The sequence below is a fragment of the Labeo rohita genome, unplaced genomic scaffold (assembly GCF_022985175.1).
Source record: "Labeo rohita strain BAU-BD-2019 unplaced genomic scaffold, IGBB_LRoh.1.0 scaffold_955, whole genome shotgun sequence".
Classification (NCBI taxonomy): domain Eukaryota; kingdom Metazoa; phylum Chordata; class Actinopteri; order Cypriniformes; family Cyprinidae; genus Labeo; species Labeo rohita.
Genome location: NW_026129915.1, coordinates 7236 through 31138, shown reverse-complemented (window position 1 = coordinate 31138; position 23903 = coordinate 7236). Strand labels below are relative to the sequence as shown.

Below are 23903 nucleotides of genomic sequence, written 5' to 3'. Positions count from 1 at the left end.
GAAAATTTGGTTTAAAATGGCAAAGGAACTCCACTTGGAGAAACAAATTCAGAATTTGAACGGGGTGGCGTACAACCCAGATTTCAAACAAGGGACAATAGATCATAGGTTTACACAATGGATTTACTTAGGAATTTCTGCACTCTTTACAATTATAAACAATGGTAATATGGAGAGCTTTCAAGCTTTAAAAGATAAGTTTGGTCTGGTAAATCATGACCTATTTAGGTATCTACAGGTTCGTCAATATTATTTGAAAGAAATAAAAAAACTATGAGATTAATCAGACTGTGCAGGTTGTTATACAGGCATATAAGAAAGGTACAAGTATCTAAATTATGTAAAGGGAAAAGTAATTTGAGGAATCATTCAATAGAATATATATACGATTTAAATGGGAAAAAGAGGTATTTCCTTGTTACCTGATCAGTGGAATAAAATATGTGCTATCTCACATACCTCAACGAGCTCAAGAATGTGGCATGAGTTTTGTTGGAAAAGTTTGACTCTTTTTTTTATCACACCAAGAATTAAGGAATTACAAATGAGAAACTCCTACCCATGCTGGAGGAAATGTGGTGTAGAAAAACCCCATCATACACATATATTTTGGCATTGTTGAAAAGTGCATCATTTTTGGGAGGTCGTACTTCATGTCGGCCCCATGTCGTACTTCAAAGTGGAAGTCCTGGAGCGCGAGGAACCACCTGGTCACTCTGGCGTTGTTATTCTGGGAGCGGGCCATCCACTGAAGAGGAGCATGGTCAGTGACCAGGGTAAACTTCCGGCCGAGAAGGTAATACCGCAGCTCCAGGACTGCCCACTTGATGGCCAGAGCCTCTTTCTCCACGGTGGCGTAGTTTCTCTCGGCTGGGACCAGCTTTCTGCTGATGTACAGAATCGGATGCTCCTCACCCTCCTGGACCTGGGACAGGACAGCTCCCAGGCCTGTGTTGGAGGTATCCATCTGCAGCAGGAAGGGACAGTTGAAGTCTGGAGCTCGGAGGACTGGTTCCGTGGTAAGGGCCGTCTTTATCCGCTGGAATGCGTCCTCTGCTGCTGGTGTCCACTGTACGTTCTCGGGCTGTCCCTTGCTGGTCAGATCTGTCAGAGGGGCGGCTAAAGAGGAGAAGTTAGGGTTGAAGCAGCGATAATAACCCGCCAACCCTATGAACGCTCGTATCTGGGTTTTCGTCTCTGGCCTTGGTGCGGTCCTCACGACTTCCACCTTTTTTCTGGGGGCAGATAAGTCCTCGTCCGACCTGAAAACCTAGGTACTTCGCCTTGTGGAGCACCAGGTGACACTTTCGAGGGTTGGCGGTAAGTCCAACCTCCACAGATGGTCCAGGTGGTCCTCCCATGCCTCGGAGTGGATGACGACATCGTCCAGGTAGGCGGCGGCGTAGGACTGGTGAGGCCGGAGGATGATGTCCATCATCCTTTGAAACGTAGCTGGGTAGGGTCCGGTACTGCCAGTGGCCACTAAAGGTAGAAAAGGCAGTTTTAGGTTTAGCGGTTTCAGAGAGAGGTACCTGCCAATAGCCTTTCGTTAGGTCCAGAGTTGAGATATACCGGGCCCTCCCCAAACGGTCTAGCAGCTCGTCTACCCGAGGCATGGGGTAGCCGTCGAATTCTGATACCTCGTTGAGGCGCCGGAAGTCATTGCATAAACGCAGGGTGCCGTCCAGTTTGGGGACCATCACGATTGGGCTGGACCACGGGCTGCGCGATGGTTCAATCACCCCTAACTTCAGCATTTGTTGTACCTCATCCTCAATAGCCTGCCGACAAACCTCAGGGACCCGGTATGGCCGCTGCCGGACGACGACTCCTGGTGGCGTCCGGATGTCATGCTGGAGGACGTTCGTCCACCGGGAAGGGGAGAGACCACATCGGAGAACTGACCGATCAGGTGTTGTAGCTCCCCCTTCTGGGCAGCCGAGAGGTGGGGGTTGACGTCTAAAACCACGGGATACAACCACATGGTCAGCCATTAGCCGGGACATGAAGGCGGTACCTTGATCGGTCAGGATCTCCGGTGATATGCCGACTCCGCTAAACTGCAAGAACAGCTCCTGGGCGATGGCTTTGGCTGTGGCTTTTCGGAGGGGAACTGCCTTGGGATACCAGGTGGCAATCACCAGGATGTGTTCATGTCCCCGGGCAGACTTCGGCAGCGGCCCTACCAGGTCCATCCCGATGTGCTCGAAGGGCACGTTGATGATGGGCAACAGAATCAGCGGGATAAAAGGGATGAAGGTGTAAGATAAAAGGACATCCTTATGTATTGTAAGAGTAATAAAGTGTAAATTACTGTAAGTTAACAACAAGCAAACTGTAGAAAAACAATAATACATTGACAACTATGTTGTCAGTAGTTTAAAGTAAAATCAAAAAAGAAAGAAAGAAAGAAAACAGCAAAGCAATAATATGCTCATTACTAGCACATTATAAATATTAGTTTATAAGCTTAAATGGCAGGTGACCAATTTAAGGCAGTCAGTTTCCCCAAACAAAATGAGTTAACTCAAGTTTTATTTTTGCACATGAAGTAGATTACAGTAAAGAACTCTACATCTAACAGTAACATTTGCCAGTATTTTATCATTAATTTACAGTGTACGAGTCATGTTATGTGTTTTTAAAAATACAAAGAGAAAAGAAAAAACATTCAATTCTAGAGATAAACTGAAATCTTCATTGCAGTATGAAGTTTTTTTTTTACACTGCATCAATGAAGGAACATTTTAGAAGCTTAACCAGCCACAACATTTACACTGTTGGTTGGTTCCTTGAACAGAGCACAGTTCAGATTGCTTATTATTCCAGTGCTTTTCAACACAAACACTGTGTCACACCAGAGCATTTTCTGAACACTTTTTGTCTTGACTGCAGTGACTTTAAACTTTTCATATGGAGGAATCAGCACCTCTTCCTCATCAGGAATCCTAGAATAATTTGTAATATCAGCACCGTAACAAGTGTTGACTTCAAAGCAAGACTTATCTGAATACATTTCAGCTACCTTCTTATTAAGAGACGAGGATGTAAATGAGCCAAAACGAACCTCTTTGTTCAGAACATTCTTATCAAATTCACGATGTACACTACGGTAAGTTGAATAGCATGACTTCTGTGTTTTTTTCAGAATCTGTATCGCTTCTGTTAACAAGAAGTGAAGTGAATACCATTTGTATGTCTTGTCTATATATTTTTCTCTATCATGACGGTCAGCCTCATTCAGACTTTTATAGATTGAATCAGTGTACACATAAATGGCAATCATATGATTCTTTGTAAGTGCCTCCTTTGGTTCCTTGCCTTTGCTTTTTTGCCAAGCCGTATTAAATTCTGTAGAGCTGCTGAGTTCTGTCTCCAGAAGTTTTGTCGTCACCAGTTTTGCCATTTTGTCTGTACAGCCGTCATATTGATCATCAACAGAACTCAGTGCCATATCCAATGGAAGTATCGGTTCTGCGGTAGTAGCACTGTGTACCTGAATCAACATTATAATCATCAGTCATCAGTATTTGAGACTACAATACTCCTACTAGAGCACAAGCTTACCTGTCCTATGGCAGCTGAAATGAGAAGAAGAGCTTCAATCATCTGCAGCATCTTGAGTCAGTCAAATCCCTCAAATGATCTCACAGATCTAGTGAAGCGCAGATCCTGAAAGACAACAAGAAACACAGTCACTGCACTAGGAATATCTGGATTTGTAAAACTGTGTTCACCAATTTCTTTTTAAATTTGTGAAACTGCTGTTGGGTATCAAAATAGTGTCAAATATGCAATATGCATCTGTGAAGTATGCTGATGCTTGTTCACTTCACCTCTAAATTTACCTGAGAATTGTTTGTTATTTTTCAGAAGCAATGGCAAGAGAGGAATGTAAGAAAAGACAGTTACTCGCAGACAGATGACAATGATGATCTCAAACTTAGAGATGGGAAAGTTGGCTTTTTATACTGGATATAATGTGTGTGCGCATGTGTTCTCAGATGTTATGTGTGATTAGAAATGACGTGTACTTACAAGAGCCAGTACAGTTCCTCATGGTTCTTGTTCTGTAATCAGGTAACAGTAGCACAAAATTGTAAAATATAAAGTAAACTTTCTATATAAATTAAAAGAAACCACTAGATCTCCTTGTTACCGCTTTCTCAAGTACGTCCCTTTTTGCACAAGTTAAAAAATATGATGCAGTTTTCTTGAACCTCTTTGACAACAGATATGATCTTAGGCTCTTTTGAAAGGTGTAATATTGGTATTATTGGTAATATATTTTTTATTTTTATTTTTTTTAACAACACAATTTTTAGACTTTAATTTTTAAGATTTTTGGGTTGCAGACTTTGACAGAAGTGTGAAGAAGATTAAAGGCACTAGAAATGTAAATTAAACAGTTCTGGTTGAACTGCTGTACAAGATAAGAGTGTTCGTTAGGTTAATTTGTATAATACATGAAAGACATCAATAGAGAGTACCAAATGAATACAGTGAGCTTCATATATACTGTTTAACAGATGCTCTGTGGAGTCACTGTTGCCAAATTGAAATATCTAATCTTTTATCTTTTTAATCTTCACTTATACAGTAGTAGTAGGATTCTGCGGCACAAGGAGCTAAGTGTTACATTTGAATGTAGACCAGGCCAGGGATTCAAGAACAAGAAGCATTTGAATTATAGTGCATGTCATGAAGTGTATTGCTAAGAATGATCCATCTAATCATTCTTGTCTTTCTGCAAATTGTATAGTTGTATGGTGTACTGTATAGCGATATGACCCAGCATTCAAAATACTTAAGACATAATCAAAACACTCCAACGCAGTCTCCATTCTTTGCGAAAGATGGAAAAAAGGTGCACAGGAAACAATAAAACTTGAAACAATGATATACAACCCACCAAATCACAGATACGCTGATTCGCACGGGACTAATATTATCACAGGACCTCGGTGTTCTGCAAAATATGGTAGGTCATTTGCGGGGGAATTCGCACTCAATTATTACAGATTACTGGAGGTTACCAGGTAATACTAATCCTGTGCGAATAGGGTTTTAGCCTCATTGTGTCTGTTCAGGGGGGTTTCTAGGATTTGAAAACATCCGGGGCTGGTGCCAAAACATCAGGGGCTTGTGGTGGCGGATGGGAGCTCACATCATACTTGTGTAAGATTTTGTTAGACACAGGTGAGTGAACCTGGATCCTTCTAATTTTAATTAATTCAAACTATGAAACTTTTAAACTTTTAAAATTTAACATCAATTTATCAAAGGTTAAGTTATGTTTAAGGCCCTATGAAATGTTTTATTTTTTCTCAACTTATATTTTATTGTTACCAAATTTGTTTTAGCATGTCTATTTATTTGAATGCATAAAACAACTTTATTTATTTCTACAACAGCCTTATGATATAGTGTGTTGTGTATTTAAATTTTTCTGGTTATCAAATAAAGGCATAAAATATTAGTTTATCTTTTAATTAATGAAAATGAAATTTTATTTTTGGCACATAAAGGGGATGTACTATTAAAATTTAAAAGATGGAATAAATATTGTGTAACAAAGTTTTATTATTTTTTCATACAGCTGTAGTACTGTAGGTACGTACATTCTACTGAATGATTTTGACGGGTTTCCGTGAATACCTTTAAATTTCTGTGAGTATATGACTCTAGTTTTACTCAAATGAAACAGTAAAATGCTCACGAAGTACTCTCAGAGCAGTTCTGGAGATGTTGTTCATGCATTTTTTATGGCAGACGCTGAAATCACGAGTGTCGTGCACGCACTTCAATATGTGTGTAGTAAAGGAAATCGTGCGTGCGTCTGCACCATTCATTCATAAAGAGACATGCAGAACATGCAGGATTCATATTTAAATGGTATTTTGCGGCTTATATTTACGCATACTAATCCATATCGCGATTTGATTGAAGTGTAATGAACTTTGACAAATTCCGTGAATTCCTCGGAAATCATATTGCGATACAAAAACATCCAGGGCTAGAGAAAAATCTTGCGGGGCTCGAGCCCTGAATTATTAGCCCTAGCGACGCCCTTGTGTCTGTTTGCCCTGTCTCTCTAGCTCACTAGTTTGTTGCTATAGTTACCTTTGTGTGTTTCCATGGCCATTGATTAGCTCCACCCCTTCATTACCTTGTTAAATTGTTTAGTCTTGTGTATTTAAGCCCTCATGTCCTATTGTCTCTCTGTCTGGCTTTAATGTTGTCCTGGAACCTGCTGTTTGGTTTAATCATCTCTGTGTTCTTGTCAGGTCAGGTCTGGTCAGGTCAGGTCAGGTCAAGCTCATTCTTGGGATTAAATAATGGCTGCACTTGGGTTCTCTTCAACTCACCTTCAGTGGACTCATTACACCTTGTTACAATACAAAGAGTGATGGTTGATTAACTTTTACAATACTGATTCAATTATATAATTTCTTATAGGATTGATATTAGGATATTATTACATATTTTGCATGCCTCCTTTATTTAACACACAGCTCATTTGAAGAGAGATCCATGAACTAAGCTAACAAACTGATGATCTTAATCAGGTGTGTTAAATAAGTGGAAAATGTGCAAAGCAGTGGACCTCCAGGACCAGGACTGAGAACTGCTGGTGTTTATGTATGTATGTATGTGTGTGTGTGTGTGTGTATATATATATGTGTATATATATATATGAAAATTGAATTTGAGTTGCTCATTGTAAATAGTGTACTAATTTATGAATTTGGGTTCAGTAGGAAGGTGGGTGCCATTTTGTTTTCTACAACTTATTTTCTTCTGGTTATGTTAGAGAGTTAGTTTAATCTGCTGTATTTTCTTTTCTTTGAAGCATAGGCAGTTGATTTATAAAAGGTAGTTTTGTTATGTTTGTTATTTTGGTCCTGCCCCTTTCTGAAGTCAAAACCCTTTTGTTATTTCTTTGTTTTAAAACTTTAAAAACTTCTCTTTTGCTGGAGTGACCGTAGTTGTTTGGGGGGTTTATTGTAGTCTTTCTGGGCTTGGAGACGGTGTTTCTCTCTGCCGTCATGCTGTCAATCACCACCAACCATTTATTTCTGTTGCGGTCCTCCCTGGACATATTCAGACCGTAACAGAAATTGGGGGCTCGTCCGTGCTTCAGCCCTTGTGAATTGCGTACGAGCCGGAACAATAAGTGGTAGTGGAGGGTCGTTCGTTTATTCATTCATTATTTTTGAGCTTTTTAAATTAAGCGTGTGTACTTTGTTGCCTGACAGCTGTTTGAGGTACGTGCTTTAAGTTCTTTTGCATTTCACATTTATTGTTTGCCTGGCTGTTTTACTTTTTGATGAGGAAGGAATAGTATGTGTAGTGCAATATGGATTTTTTGATCTAACTTCGTTCGCATTATGTCCTTCGCTGGAAGTGTTTGATCGATGCAGAAAATTTTTTTTAATTGAGATTGCAGGTTTCTTTCACATTAATATTTCGAGAGACGCGAGTAAACAGGTAATCAAGGAGGAGCTGTTTGGGGAGTTACTTAAAACTGGCGTGCTGCCGTCTGACAAGGAGGCTGTTGTTGGAACAGAGTCGGAGGCTGTTCGCTACGGGCTGCAGTTTCGGACTTTGATCTTAAACTAACAAGGTTGTCAAGCTCCTCATCCGTGATCTTTGTGTATGTGTCTTTAACAGAAATGCCATACTCATTGAGAAGATGCTTAATAATCCTCCTTGAGACACCAAGATGCTGGGCAATACATGGAACAGACAGCTGCATACTTACTAGTTTCTGAAGATGCTCTTTTGTGATGATGATTTTTGACTCCAAACTGCACTTCTAGCATTTTCGATATCCCGGTCCACAATGTTTGTTAGGGTTGAAAATGCATTGAGGTGTTCATCTTGGACACTTATTCGATTGTACGTGGAGCTGATGAAGAGAAGTTCATGACTACATTAAAAGCTGCAAATTGTCAGACCCTTTGGACTGTTTTGATTTGACATTTGATATTCCGTCAGTTTACGCTGTGGTTGCTGTTCCCCGCTGTTTCCTGTCCATTCCTGTTCACTGTGGATTATTTAATAAAACTCTAGGTGCTGGACTTCCTCGCTTCTCCTCGTCTTTCCCCACACACAATGCCAGCGTGACACAAATACTCCAAAGGAAATTTATGTGTTGCAAAATCTGCTAAAAAATTTGTTACAGAGATACAAAAAACTGAAAGACCTTAAGCCTTATTGTTTATTTTTGCTCTGTTTTATTGTTATTTGTTTGTTTGCAAAACTTTTATCTCTCAATACTTAATTTTCCTTTTGCAATTTTTTTTTTTTTTTTGCATTTTTTTTTTTTTTTTTTTTTTTTTTTTTTTTTTTTTTTTTTTGCTCAATACTTTTTCTTTTGCTAAATTTTATTTTATCTTGCAAGTATATTCGGCTCTATATTGTCTCCATAGAAGTGACCCTAACCAACCACCTCCTTCACAGCTTTGAACCAAAAAATTTTATGGTACATTTCTGGAAAGTTTCCAAAAAATCCCAGAAGATTCCCAAAAATCCTGTAAAGTTTACAAAATTCCTGGAATGTTTCCAAAATTTGCTGGAAAATTTTCCACCTTTTTGCATCCCTACTTGCAACAAAAGAACACTTATTGATTATTTCAAATCAGGAAGGAGATTGTCAAATTTGGGGCAAGTAACCAAGATTAATGGTCAAAGACACAGTACATCATGACCATCACATGAGGAAAATCATTAGTAGAGATTTTGTTGGGTGGGTTCCCCCACCCAGGACAAAGACCAGACTCTTTCTACACTTTTCGACCTTTCTTCACAGAATACATCCTCGCGTTTACATAACGGCACAAAGACTGTCCTTTACAAATGTAGATGCACCAAAAATTATGTTTAAAAGGACTTATAATTAAATTTTAGTCCACTGCATAACTCCCTATCATGTATGTAACCCACACATTTGTCTATCATATCCTAATGACTCATTCTGTATGTCCTTTTAATAACTATTAAATAGCTTAAAGCAGTAGTTTTCAAACTGGTCCTGGAAGCACCCCTGCCCTGCACATTTTGTGTGTCTCCCTCATCTAACACACCTGATTCAGTTCATTGGCTTGTTAGTAGAGGTTGCACATCATGAATTGGGGGTGTCTGATAAGGGAGACATATAAAATGTGCAGGGCGGGGGTGCTTCCAGGACCGGTTTGAAAACCACTGGCTTAAAGGGTTTATATTTGTGTTTGGTATGCCTGAGCTTGCTTTCTCGAAACGTTTCTATCATTCAGTTTTTTGTAAAATGTATTATTGTAACGTGGAGAGGGAGACGAGAGGCGAGCGGATCCAAACGCAAAGCTTTATTCATAGGGCGAGACAAAGACATGGTCGAACAGGCAGAGTCAGGCAGAGTAGCAAACAGGTATTTGGGGGGAGACACAAGAATAGTCCGTGAAGCAGGCGTGGGTCGATCAGCGGCGAACATAATCCATAGAGCGAAGAAGAGGGAAAATCCATACAACGAGCGAGAAGTTCAAGAGGCAGACGGCAAGACAGACGAAACGAGATGGCCAGGTGAGAAAGTTAAACTAAGGGAACCTGGGAACAGGGGAACTCAGGAACTAGGAAACACAGGAACTAGGAAACTCAGAAACTAGGAAACTCAGGGACGACTATGAAAAGGTTGCTAGCACTACGAGAGCGCTAAGCGCAAAGTACGTAGTTCTCCACAATACAACTCCACAATACTTGGTGAGATACAGAGGGAAAGTCCAGGGCTTAAATAGCGCTTTTGATTGGCCACAGGTGTTGGCGCAATCAACGCAATGGGTAATGGGAGAAGTAGCCAGGGGTGCAGTGCAGCAGTCTGTGTGATTAGACAGAGCGAGAGCGACATCTGGTGGTAAGCAGACCAAGGGTCACCGACCAGATTCATGACATAGCCCCCCGACGCTCCAACGGACCAACAGTCCAGGGGAGCGGTGGGGCGGGGGTGAGACAGGGCGAGGGTTGGAGGGCCAGGTCCATGTATATGACCTGGGGATAGAGGGAGGATCGGCAGAGCAGAAGCCCACCAGGGTGGAGCAGGCAGAGCTAGAGCCCACCAGGGCGGAGCAGGAGCCCACCAGGGCGGAGCAGGCAGTGCTGGAGCCCACCAGGGCGGAGCAGGCGGCGCAGGGGAGACTTGTGCAGACTTGTGAACAAACGAGACCTCTGGAGCAGACTTGCGAACAGACGAGATCTCTGGTGCAGACTTCCGAACATACGAGACCTTTGGAGCAGACTTGCAAACAGACGAGACCTCTGGAGCAGACTTGAGAACAGACGAGACCTCTGGAGCAGATGTGTGATCAGACGAGTCCTCTGGAGCGTAGTGTGCAGTGCACATACTCAGAATAGTGACCGCCATCACACTGGCAGTCATGGCATGACGTGGCTGTGGGCGACCAGCTGAGACGTGACTTGACTCTGGGCGACCACCTGAGACGTGACTTGATTCTGGGCGACCAGCCGAGACATGACTTGACTCTGGAACAACAGTAGTAACTTGACCTGGCTCGTGAGGAACAGCTGAGACCTGACCTGGCTCATGGCTGTGACTTGCCTTGGCTCGTGAAGAGCAGCTGTGACTTGACCTGGCTCGTGAAGACCAGCGGTGACTTGACCTGGCTCGTGAAGACCAGCGGTGACTTGACTTGGTTCATGGAGATCAGAAGTGACTTGACTTGGCTCGTGAAGATCAGCAGTGACTTGACTTGGCTCGTGGAGATCAGCAGTGACTTGACTCGTGAAAAATCAACAGTGACTTGACATGGTTCAGGAATGACAGCTTTGACTTTGCTTGACTCAGGAACGACAGCTGTAACTTTGTTTGACTCGGGAACAACAGCTTTGACTTGACTTGACTCTGAAACAACAGCCGTAACTTGACTTGGGTAACACAGCTGCAACTTGACTTGACTCAGGAAACACAGCTGCAACTTGACTTGACTCGGGTACGACAGTTGTAACCTGACTCGGGAAACACGAGAGACAAGCATGCTCTGATACCCGTGCTCTGATACCCGCAGCTTTCTATACGGAACTACACGAGCTGTGTATGTATGGTAGGAGTAAACGATTATCAGTCCTCCAGGGAGTTGAATGCGATTGTCGCATTCAATGCTTGTTTCTTGCGAGAGACAGGCATGCTCTCATACCTGCTTTCACAAGCTCGTGAGCTGTGTGCGTGTGTGGTTGAGAGCAGCGCGTCCAGCTCTCAAGGGAACTGGATGTGCTCATAGCGATGCATTCACAAAAGGATGGAGGTGAGTCTTCAACTCTTTACCTGAGTTGTAATATCCGAATTTGCATGAGTGCGTTCGCCAGTCACGGCATTAATGACGTATTCGCGGCGGCGGCTCCGTTCTCGCCTGGTTCCCGGGGGGAATCTAGTGCGTGGACGGAGCGTTTAACTCCCGAATATATGCTGCACGTTGCGGTTGCGGTGTTAATTTTGTGCCAAAACTCTGGTTTATGGACACCTCCTGAGCATGGCCATCTGAGGGTGGTTATAGTTCAGCCATGTTTATGGTGGGACAGACTTACTTAAGGGCAGCTATCTGAGGCTAGCTGTGTGTTAATTTGCCCCTTCCTAGAAGCATAGCTATCTGAGGGTAGCTATGTGCTTACTAAGACCCTTCCTTGGTGTCCTTAATAGCATCTTCCTGGAGCCTGCCGAGATGGTGCTGTCTACCCTTTCGGGTTCATATTTAAACAGCCCACGGCTGGAAATGTGTTGGCGGTTACATGTCCCCTTTCCTAAAGCCAGCTATCTGAGGATAGCCATGTGCTAGTTTGGTGATTGCTGCCCTTCCTAGGGTTTTTAGTTAGCGGTCTCCTGAGCCCTACCCAGCAATACTGTTGCCCCTCTTTGGAATTTAGGTGGACAGCTTCCTTTCTGTAGTCCAGGTGGTTTCATTTAACTTCTACCTGATAGCCCTTCCTACACACATCGGTATCCGAGGATATCTATGTGCCAGCTCAATGACTGCTCTCCTTTCTAGGATCTTTGAAGTAGCGGTTTCCTTTAGCCCTCGCCTAGATAGCGCCTTCTCCACTATAAGTAGATGGGCCTCTCTGGTGGTCTGGGTTGTGTTTAGGAGGGTTTATCGGGTTCTTCGAACTGGCTATGCGGGACTAGCTGCTGATAGCTCAGTGATTTCTCCCCTTTCTAGGGTTTTTTAAGTAGTGGTCTCTTGAACTTTTATCCAGACAGTGCTGTCTCCCCTGCTAGGGTTGTAAGTAGACTGCACACTTTCTGTGTGTTTGTCTCAGCTGGTCCCCTTCTAGTGCATTGACATTGATGTGCAGGGTTATGTTCTATTATGTATAGAACAGCCTAACTGATGCTCCGGACTCAGTCTTCAGACTAGCCTTTCTAGTATGTCCGTGGATGAATCGTGCTCGGGAGCTATAGTTGTGAGTATGATCTTTTATCTCACTAGACCTGGTATTTGTTATTAGCCGCTTAGACTTGTGTTACAGTATTTTCGGTTGGGTTCTGTGTTCATTATATATTTCAGGATAGGTTTTCCATCGATGACAGGACTCCTGGCTGCTGTTGATGTCTCCATCCTGGATCGGATTTGGAAGGCTTTCCTTATTCTGCAGCCGAACCACTAGGTACTACGAGATAGTTCCTTGTTCATCGGGTCCCTGCTACAATTCTGCAACCCCAGGGCTTGTCAATCTCCATTCAGGTAACCTTCAGTTTGACATGCTTTCTGCTCACTTTTTCTTACCTCTAGGACTTGTTTTGTCCTTTCTCTAGGTAAGCTCTCTTCTGGATTCATCGCACTCTTTTCATGCCTCGCCCTGAGGGGCTTCCCAAAAGTAAGAAGAAACATTGCAGAGCTATTCACCCAATTCTCATGCTTTAAGGCGTTTCTGTGGAAACCCCTTTTTAGTGCTGGCTCTGAGGAGCTGCAGCCTGCCAGGCATGATTAGGCCCATTCTGTTCGTGCACACCTGATGGTTGGCTAGAACAGGGCCCACACTTTCTTTTGAGAAAGAAAGCACAGACTACTTGGGTTGATAATAGCTAATGCCCCTCTTTGGCAGGGCATGGCGATGCCTCTTTCTAGCCATTGTTGGTTGCCCTGGTTAGGCTCCCCTCCATGGAGGGCTAGCCTTGGTGCTCACCTCAGCTACAGGCTGAAGGTACTAGAGCACTTTAGTTGATTTGAACTAATTTCTCTAAGAATGATTCGACTCCCCCTCGATGCTGGATTTTGTTCTATACCTCCTTCTGGATGCTCATCCCAGGATACAGTAGTGCTCACCTCGCTGAGACGGGGTTTTTTGGAGCACACTATCCTTTGGTAGAGTGGGTAGTTCCTCGCCCTCTTGGGGATTAGGTTCCTTCCCTATGGCTGCTGACGCTCCATGACGACCTCATCGGATAAATCTGCCGCTTGCTGCCGCCCGATGTATTCCTCCTCCCATCACATTATGTGTGTATGGAAGATGCACTACCCTATTTGGGTACTTGAGGCCTTTGCTTCCTGGAGCTTCATAGGATCAGCAACCTAGGTCATTAGACCTCTTCTCTACCCTTGTGATGTCTCTCCTGACATGCGATAAGCAGGGCTGTGCTCCCCTCGCTAATGCAGGGTCATTAAAGCAAGCTGCAAGGGGTAGGTCCTCTCTATAGTAGGTTAGGTACCTACCCTACAGCTGCTGTGCATTCCATTGCTGTCACATTGGATAAGTCGGCTGCCTGCTGCCGCCCAATGTGTCTCTGCTTCTGTCACAGTGTGTACAGAAGTTGTACTACCCCATTTGGGTATTAAAGGCCTCTGGCCTCCTGGAGCTTCATAGAATTAGCAGCCTAGGTCACTTGACTTAGTTTCTGCCCTTGTATCTCTCCTGTCAGGAGATGAGCGTGGCAGTGCTTCCCTCACTAAGTAAGGTCATTTAAGCACACCATTCTTGGGCAGAACGAACTGGTCCTCCCCAGTATTGGTGAGGTATCTACCCTGCGGCTGCTAAATGCTCACCTTGGTTATTAGGACTGAGGTTTTGTTACAATCTCATTGGATAAATTGTCCGCTTGCTGCCGCCTGATGTGTTTCGCCTTTCGCCTCCTTGACTGCAGCGGCTGCACTGACCCATTAGGGTCTTATAGGCCTTGGTCTCCTGGAAGCTCCATAGACAGCAGCCTAGGTCTTTAGGCCTTTTTCTCTGTCCCTGAGATGTCTCTCCTGACATTGCATGAGCTTGGCAATGCTCCCCTCATTGAGGGTCTTCTGTGAGCATGTCACTCCTAATTGGAGCTCATAGGTACTTCTCTATATGGAGAGAAGTGGGGCATCCCATTCAGGCTACTCAGTATTGAGCTTTGCAGTGCTCCCCTCTTACAGAAGGGCCACTTTGCACATGATTCTGCTCCCTGAGAGCTTAAAACCTCCCTTATTTGGGATTTGTGTTCTCTGCTTCCTAGAGCCTCTTTTTTTGTGAACGGTATTTCAGTGTCCAGGATAGCTGGGCACATTCTAAAATCCACGTTGTGGTAAGAACGCACACTAGCTTCTTGTGTTCTTTCTAAAATTCTGTACCCTTTCTCGAAATGTTCGGCCCCGGAACCTTGGGCCACACTTGACTTATGTATCTTATCAATACCTCTGAACGGGGTGCCGATGACCTGCCCGACCAGCTCCTCGAGCGAGGTCACGCAAATCAGTAGGTAAACCCCCTGTTGACGAGCCGAGTTCTAGGCTACTGTCCTAGACTATAGGCTATATCCCTTAAAGGAATTTCTTTTCTGATTCCAAGTCTGAGCTGTGCCCTACGGTCAGGCATCTCTAGCCTGGTCCTTACAGGTAAGTTCTCGGGTATGCAGCTCAGGCCTTTGGCCGAAGGGATTAAGTCACTGACAGCCGCCTGGACGTCTTTTGGGGCAGCTCCCTCTACTTGGGTGGAGCTGGTACTTAGTGCTCGCCTTTGGTGTCTGGCTCGCACTCCCCTCAGCATGGCAGCATGGGTATAACCATTCCCCAAAGCGACCTCTAGAGGACGCAGTTCGAAGTTCCCTCGAAAGGGAATGTCTCAGTTTACGTATGTAACCCTGGTTCCCTGAGAAGGGAACGAGACACTGCGTTCTCTAGACTCGTGGCCATGCTTCGGACACGAGCTTCAGACGAAGAAGCGGAAGATGTGTTCGACCAGCGCCCTTTTGTACTATATGGTCGCGCTGGTATGATGCGCCTGCAGTGACGAGTCGCGCCGGCAGTGACGTCATAGGCTGTCGCCGGCCAGTAGTATGTAGTTTTTTGTATATAGGCTTCAGACACGGGTCACGTAGGAGACGTTCCCCAAAGCGACCTCTAGAGGACACAGTGTCTCATTCCCTTCTCAGGGAACCAGGGTTACATACATAACCTGGGACGTTTATATGTCTTTAGATTTATACAATAAAGTCTTATTTATATTGAAACAAGATGTAGCTTGTGTTTTGTGCTTACAAGTTAATGTCTTAAACTGCCAACCTTGTTACCTTGCAATTAGAGTGTTTTCACTATGTTTTGGATATTAGTATCCATTGCAGAGTTGCTCTTATACGGCTCGTTCAGTGAATCGCAGGCCGACTGAATGAGTGGAACTACAGAATTCATCTGAATGAGTTCTATCTTCTCACAGGGTCAAGCTGCCATGTCACAGGAGATTGGGAGGGGTCTCCTGCCTACGTGATCGATGAGTGTTCAGGACATCTGTGATATTGATGTGTCTTCATAATAGATATTAAAGTGAATCCTGTTTTATTCTGTCTCTACCCTCTAAGATGCTGACTGCATAGTATGTGTGTAACAAACCATACTGATAAGATTCTTGCCGGAGCTAGGCAACCTTGAAATGAAGATAGGAGTTTTGTGTGTCTGTTTGTGTGCGTCAGCATCTGTCTTTGAGTTCAGATAAGAAGACTGTCCTGGAGCTGCTGCCCGTCTGTCAGGAAGCTGGTGATCCACTGACAGATGGAGGTGGGTACAGAGAGTTTATTCTGAAGGATATCTGGGATGATGGTGTGGACAGTGGAGCTGAAGTCCACAAACAGGATCCTTGCATAAGTCCCTGGACTACACACAGCTCCAGAGATCTGTTGAAGATCAATGTGAAAATAGCTGGACAGCACAGGCTTTGAGACAGGTGGGAGAGACACCGTCTGGGCCTTTGCCTTTCCTTATCTCATGCTTTCTGAAGTCTTTGCATACATCATCTTCATAGATTTACTGCTGGCTGAGAAACAGTAGGGCTGGGGAGAGGGAGGGTGTTGATGGCTTTGTTGTGAGACAGTCAGAGTGGGTGTGGGATGTCAGACCAGGCTTTTGCTTTTCAAACCTGCAGTAAAACTTGTTCAGGTCTTCAGCCAATTGTTGACTGGCTTCAGTGCTGGGGGATGGTGTCTTGTAGCTGGTATTGTCTTTCAGGCCATTCCACACTGATGTAGAGTCATTGCTTGAAGGCTGTTTTATTAGCTTTTCAGAGTAGTTTAACTCTGCCAATCTTATCTCCCTATTCAGTGTGTATTTGGCCTGCTTGTACAAGTCTTTGTCCCCACTCCTGTAGACATTCTTTTTAACCTGGTGAGGCTGTTTGACTTTTGCACTGAACCAAGGTTTGTCATTGTTAAATGTTAAATAAGTCCTGGTGGGAACACACATGTCCTCACAGAAACTGATGTAGGATGTCACAGTGTCAGTGAGCTCATCCAGATCAGTAGCTGCAGCCTCAAAAACACTCCAATCAGTAAGGTCGAAGCAGGCTTTTAAATTCTTTACAGTTCTAACTACAGGTTTAGCAGATTTAAGTTTCTGCATGTAGGCGGGTAGAAGATGAACCAAACAGTGAACAGAGAGTCCCAGAGCTGCTCGGGGGACAGAGTGGTATGCATCCTTTAAAACAGTATAGCGGTGGTCCAGTATAATGCTGTCTCTGGTGGGGCATGTGATGTGCCGTCTATATTTAGGCAGTTCACGGGTGAGATTAGTTTTATTAAAATCACTGAGAATGATAATGAAAGAGTCCGGATAACGCTGCTCTGTGTGTTTGATCTGATTAGCCAACAGTTCTAGTGCCGCGCTCACACATCTTTAAAACTGTCATGTCTGTACACCAGCTTTCGTTAATATAAAAACATAATTCACCGCCTCTCATTTTCCCCGATGACTCAGTGACGCAATCTGTCTAATCAGCGGGAAGCCAGTTAGATGTAGTGTGCTGTCCGGAATGGCTCTGGTCAGCCAGGTTTCCATGAAGCAAAGCGCAGCAGAGTTTTAAAACTCCTTGTTTGTGCGGGTGAGGAGTCATAGTTCATCTGATTTATTTGCTAGGAAGATTCTCCAGATGAATGCTCGACAGCGGAGTCCTAAATCCACGCTGTCAGAATGTCACAAGTGCGCCAGAGTGCTTCCCTCACTTGCGCCGCCTGAAGCGCTTGTAATTAAACTAACTAAAATGTCCAGTAAAACACCTGAATGCCCAAGTGTCGGCAGAAAGTTATTTGGTGTGCTATTTCTGATGTCCAGGAGTTGAGTCATTCAATCCAGCTGTGCCTCTCTAATATGCATATTATTGTGTGGAAAGTCTCACTGGGCATGGATATATTTTGGAACGTAGTTGTTTGAGGAGAGTTGTATTCCCAGCTTGATTTTGGGGAATGTGTTTTCCTGTGTTAAGCCTGATGGGTTTAGTAGTGGGCTGCCTCCCCAGGCTTCTGGGCATTTTTAAGTGGACGGTCCCTCTGAATCCCACTGATCAAGTTTGTGCTGAGTAGACGTTTCCCACCTTTTCAGGGCTTTAGGTGAACAGCCCTTGCTCGGAGTGTAGTTGTCTGTGGATAGTTATGCTCCAGCTCAAACTTACTTTGCCCTAGAATTTAGTGGTCTGAGGGCAGCTGTGTTCTAATCTGGCTTCTGTGACCAGGCTGAGTTACCCTTGGCACATGCTCTCTCAAATAAGTGCTAAATCCTTGCCTGCTATTTGAGGATAGCTGTGTTTCAGCTTGGTGACTGTTCCCCTTGTTAGGGCATTAAAGTAGTAGTGTCCTAAGCCCCTTGCCTAGACAGTCCCCTTTTAGGGTTTTTAAGCAGACAGCCCACTGTTGGTGGTCCTGGCAAATTACAGTGACTTCCCCTTCCCAAGATCATGGCTATCTGGGGGTAGCTATGTGCCAGCTCGGTGACTGGTGCCCTGTTTAGGGTTTTTAAGTAGCAGTCTCCTTGAGCCTTTGCCTAAGCAGAGCTATCTTCCCTGCTAGGGATGTAGGCAGATAGCCCACTCTCTGTGGTCTGGTCAGTTTTGTGGGAAGGAACTAGTAGATAGCTCACATAGCATTGCTATCTGAGGTTGGCTGTGTTCCTAACTTGGTATGGATATCATTCTTTCATCTGAAATTGGGTTCCCCATTTCTGCCAAGCTATGTGAGCAGCCCAGGGCATCAGTGGCTTGGCCTCTTTCTGAGGAAAGGTTAGGTGTTATGTCTGTCCCTTACTTGGTTCTCCCACCAGGTGGACCGTTGTGCGCCGTGGCATGGCATAGTTGGCATTTCATTCCCCAAAGTGTCCTCTAGAGGACTGTGGGTCACACAGTGAGAAAGGGTGGGTTGCAGAAAGTCACTTGGCTGCAGGTAAATTTATGTTACATAAATTAAACAAAACCAATCCGATAATGAGCAAACAACTCTTTAGAGATGGCTCTTTTTGTCAAAGGAATCATTTAATTTAAACCATTTAAAAGGCTGTGTGACTGCATCCTCTGGAGGTCGCATTTGAAGCCCGCAAACATCATGGGTCTCATTTAAGAAAAGTAACTGTTAAATTGCAAAGTAAAAAAGAAATTACAGTATTTTATATCTCACTTGCAAAAACAATGCAATTTTATTACAGTTACTGTTCTTAAATTAGACATCCTTGATGACATATGAGGCCTACAAATGTGACCTCAGCTTGCAGCCATACACACAAGAATCAGAAGTCTGAATCAACACAGCATTCATTGAATGACTTGTATGTTTCATTTGTGTTGAACTGTCACTTGTATGCATCAGCAACATACATACACTACTACAGCATTTAATGACCACAATGTTAAAATGGAAAAGTTTTTAAAACTAAAGGCATCACGGACCTGTAAGAAGTCTTCAGATCATGTCAAAACAACAAAATCTAAAGGAGGGAGCCACACAGAAAATATGACCAGTCCTACCTTGATCTTGATTTTTATTCCCTGCGGAGGTCAAGAGGGTGAGGAAGTCCCGCAATGTCTTTAATGCTTAGAAAAGTTGGCAGGTGCTAACGTAAAACCCTCAAAACTTAAACAGCACCTCACAATAAAGCATTCTGCATATGCGAACAAAGGGCGATTGATTTTCATCAGATGCCCATTTTCAACAAGTTGATATGATTCTTTAGGGTCTTAATGAAAAGTCTATAACATGCTTTGGTTAAAATTTCTCAATGGTAGAGTAAATAACACTCTTTGTGGAGTGACGAGCCTTTTTACTTTAGCCTCATTTAGCCGCGTTTTGCCGCTAAACTTGCTAACTAGCACGTTATTATGGAAGGCGATCGCAAAGATTCATAAAAAACCCTTATACACACTTCTGCTGTAAGTGAAGCTGGATCACGAATGATTCGTGCAAACATAGACGGATATATGTAGATCGGGAGGCGCATTCCATTCACAAACAAATGTAATCCACTGCAACTTCAGCATCTCAGATGTCGGGAGTAAATGACGACCACCATGTTCATTATTACATCCAGCAACACAACACCTCAGTCGCTCAATCTGAGATATTCTTGTCTAATTTACATCCCTGCTCCGGCATCGAAACAATGGAGGTCAGTCTGTTACAGCTGATTTAGTCTGTGATAAGACGCTCAGGTCAATCAACTATCATGGGAGTGGCCTCTGTTGGTGTGACGCCACACCGACAGGCATCTGAGAATGGCTCGATTTGAAAAAGGGGATATTATTTTTCCATTTCGACAGCCTTGAACATGAAGCGCTGTTGGATGCTGATCTCCTGAAGCACCAAAGGGTCCTAAGATCTGGAATATGCAGATGTGGCCCTGGAGTAGGTGCTGAAGGTCCTTAGCTTGGAACACGCAAGCAAAAGTACCTGAAGTAAAGGTTTGCTCGCCGGAGCTTAACCTTGTTACAAAAATGTCTGTGTGTCTTCTGCCTCTCTGGGCTAGAGACTCAGAGCTTGGTCGATCCGCTTTGTCTCTCGAGGAGGGAGACTCAGGACGTGCTGCATCTGTTGTTGTCTCACTGGATGAAGACTCTAAATGTAGAGTATCTCTTTCTTTGCAGACTGGAGGCTCAAAACGTGGTCGTATCTGTAGCTGCCTCAAAAGCTGGAGACTTGGACTTTGAACCGAGGTTGTTCTGTTACAGTTCCTTCCTTGACAGGCCGCAGACTCAGAATGAAGAGCGTCTTTTGGAAGGATACCTTTAACCCTTACCAATGAGGTAGAGATTGCAATTTGGTGCTTCTCCATTTCCATGCTGTGAATGGCTGGTTCCATCAGAGCGGGAGGACATGGGGTGTCACACCCTTCTGTCCTCCTGTTGAACTTATTTGCATAGTCCAAACACAAAGTTAGAAAAGTGTCACTAAAGTTTTACCAGTGCATTTCTCACTTTCCAAACCAAACAGAATGCCTTTGGTAATGTTGCAAACACATGAAGTCCAAACATGATGGGAAAAGGCTGAATTGTCATGCATGCATTAATTTGTCCATTAACAGCTTAGTTTGCGTAAGATGTTGCACTATACGTTGCTGTCACTAGGATTACTCATTTCTCTGAATAAGTATAAGATGTGTGTGTTGTAGTGTGCATCAGTTTTAAAGTTTGAGAACATAGTTACGAATGGATTTGGATGGATCTTTGTGATCTCTCTCTCTGTTTCACCCACTGCTGCTGCATCTGGAGATTCAAAGGAATTTTTATGGTTGGTCACAGGCCAAACCTCTTAAGGTGGGTGGAGGGCAGAAACTGCATTTTGACCAATAGGAAGTCCAGGTTAAAGAGATGGGTCTGTCTGCCTCCTGAACAGTGTTAGGTAGATTGTTCCAGAGTTTGGGCGCTAAATAAGAAAATTATCTGCCGCCTGCAGTTGATTTCGATATCCTAGGAATTATCAAATGGCCAGAGTTTTGAGAACGCAGCGGACGTTAGGGACTATAATGTGATAAGAGCTTGCTCAAGTACTGAGATGCTAAACCATTTAGTAAATGCTAGAAATGTGGCTTTCGAAGGAAATATTGCTATCAAATACACATTCACCCACATTTACTGATCAGTCAATCAAAATGTGACATGAAATCAACGTGACATGATGCTAAAACATAAAACTGCTTAACTCAAGCTCTTATTCCTTTCCCCACTTCCACTTTTTTTCAGAACATACAAAAGCTACAACTGTCAACATGTGATTCATTATGCTTTTTTGTTTACCACTAGCGCATGCCGATGATGTTTTATTATTCAATGGTAACGTGCGTCGTAACATACGACTCAATAGGTGTCAATATTGTACGGTCTATTGTGCAGTGTGTAGAAGGCTTTAGGTTATAACATGCAGAGGTTTTAGGTCGGATAATTAACAAATCAGAATTTAGCAGTAAGAAATTTCTCGTCATCCAGTTTTTTTTATATCAACTATGTATTCTGTTTTTCAAATTGGTTTCACTGGGACCTCAAAGAAATATAGAGCTGAGTATAATCAGCATAACATTGAAAGCTAACACCATATTTCCTGATGATATCACCCAAGGGTAACATGTAAAGCGTAAAACATAATGGCCCTAGTACTGAGCCATAAGGTACTTCATACTGCACTTGTGATCTGTACTCTTCATTCACTGCTACGAACTGATGGTGGTCAGATAAATACTATTTGAACCATGGCAATGCACTTTCACTAACATAACCAACATAATTTTCTAGACTATTCAAAAGAATATTGAGATCAATAGATGATAAGAGCAGGTCATTAGTAACTCTAATGAGAGCAATCTCAGTACTATGAAACGGCCTAAAAAATGACTGGAAATCCTCACAGATATGATAATTTTGAGGACACTACCTTTTCTAGTATCTTTGACAGAAAAGGGAGATTCAAGATCGTTTGTGGTTTTTTAACGAGAGGCTTAATAACAGCCAGTTTGAAGGATTTTGGGACATATCCTTGTAATGCCACGCCAGCAGAGGGAGCCCTTACCTATGGACTGACTGTTACCACCCACTCCCTCTGCTGCTTCTATGGTTACTTCCTGTTTGGAGGCCATATAACGAGGGCCATGCCAAACAGACCCTCGCTAAGTATTGTTTCGCCTGTGTGGACTCTGCCAAGCATTTTCCCTCTTTCATTGCCTTGTTTTGTTTTTTTCCATGGTTATTGTTCTGTTTCACAGTCATAGTTTTGCCCTGTTTTCATTGCCATAGTTTTTGTCTAGTTTCATTGCCTTGTTCATTTGTTCATTTGGTCTTCCGGTTCCAGTCTCCTGTTGCAGAGTGGTGTGCGTTTGTAGCTCCCTAGAGTTTTATTCTTCTGAGGAAATCTCTATTTTACTATTACTTTCTGTTGTTTAAAGTGATAAAATATAGCTTTTTTTCCCCACCAGATTTCTGTTATTATCCATCAAACTAATCCGATCGCTCGGTTTTAATCTATAACCACCAGTGCAACGCTGCGCTGTGTGTTAGCATTCCGTTTGCCGGTTAGCCTGCCATTTGCGTTCCCACTCACGTCTCTATTCACGTCTACTACCGCTTTCCTTTCTTCCCTCGCTCTCGTTGATCGCTCGTTTTTATTCTACAACCGCGAGTGCAGCGTGTTTGTAGTGTTAGCCGGTTAGCTTGCCATTCACTTTTAATTTTTCTCTACGCCTTTTTCTACACAAGTTCATCAGACAACAGTGGTGAGTTGAAATCATTCTACATCTACGGTGAGTAATGGCTTCTTCTCCTTTCCTGGTAACCTGCATCACCTGTCATATGTATAGTTTATCAATCTCTGTCGGCAACAAGGGATTCACATGTGATAAATGCAGGGAAATAGTTAGGCTGCGGAGAAGATTTCAGAACTAGAGACACACATCCAAACTTTAATCGAGGATAGTAAGAATGTGAGGGCATTAGATATGGCTTTGGATGCGACTAGCTTAGGAAGTCCCGTACATTGTTCGGTTCCGGTAACTTCGCCTTTGCAGCAGGGCAACTGGGTGACTGTGAGACGGCATAGTCGCGGGTCAAAACACCGCTCTTCCGTTCCGATCAGAACATCAAACAGGTTCTCCCCACTCAGTGACGCACCCACTGAGAAACCTGATCAAAGTGCTCTAGTTATTGGCGATTCTATTGTACGGAACGTGAAAATAGAGACACCAGCCACCATAGTCCAGTGTTTACCGGGAGCCAGAGCGGCTGACATCTTGGCAAATTTAAAAGTGCTGGCTAATGCTAAACGTAAATTCAGTAAGATAGTTATTCACGTCGGCACAAATGATGTTCGACTTCGCCAGTCGGAGATCACTAAAAATAATGTTAAAGAGGTGTGTGAACTTGCAAGTATGATGTCAGACACTGTAATTTGCTCTGGCCCCCTCCCTGCGTATCGTGGTGACGAGATACATAGCAGACTGTCGTCACTAAATGGCTGGATGTCTAAGTGGTGCCCGCAGAATAATATAGGTTTCATAGACAATTGGACAAGTTTTTGGGGCAGACCTGACCTGTTGAAAAGAGATGGTCTTCATCCCTCCAGGGGTGGTGCCGCTCTTCTCTCTAGTAATATGGCATATAGTCTTAGAGTTTGCACTTGACTAACTGGAGCCCAGGTCAGGAAGCAGACAGACTGGCTAATCCGA

At 43.6% G+C, this 23903-nt stretch overlaps 1 protein-coding gene across 1 annotated transcript; it reads right to left on the bottom strand.

The window, feature by feature from the left end:
* Positions 1–2594: 2594 nt before the first annotated feature.
* On the bottom strand, positions 2595–3927 carry LOC127162508 (NAD(P)(+)--arginine ADP-ribosyltransferase 2-like). Its single transcript, XM_051105290.1, has 3 exons — positions 3849–3927; positions 3568–3672; positions 2595–3496 (listed from the first exon to the last, which is right to left on the bottom strand). The coding sequence occupies exons 2-3, from the start codon at positions 3616–3618 to the stop codon at positions 2756–2758; spliced, it is 792 nt and encodes a 263-aa protein (XP_050961247.1). The 5' UTR covers positions 3619–3672; positions 3849–3927; the 3' UTR covers positions 2595–2755.
* Positions 3928–23903: the final 19976 nt, after the last annotated feature.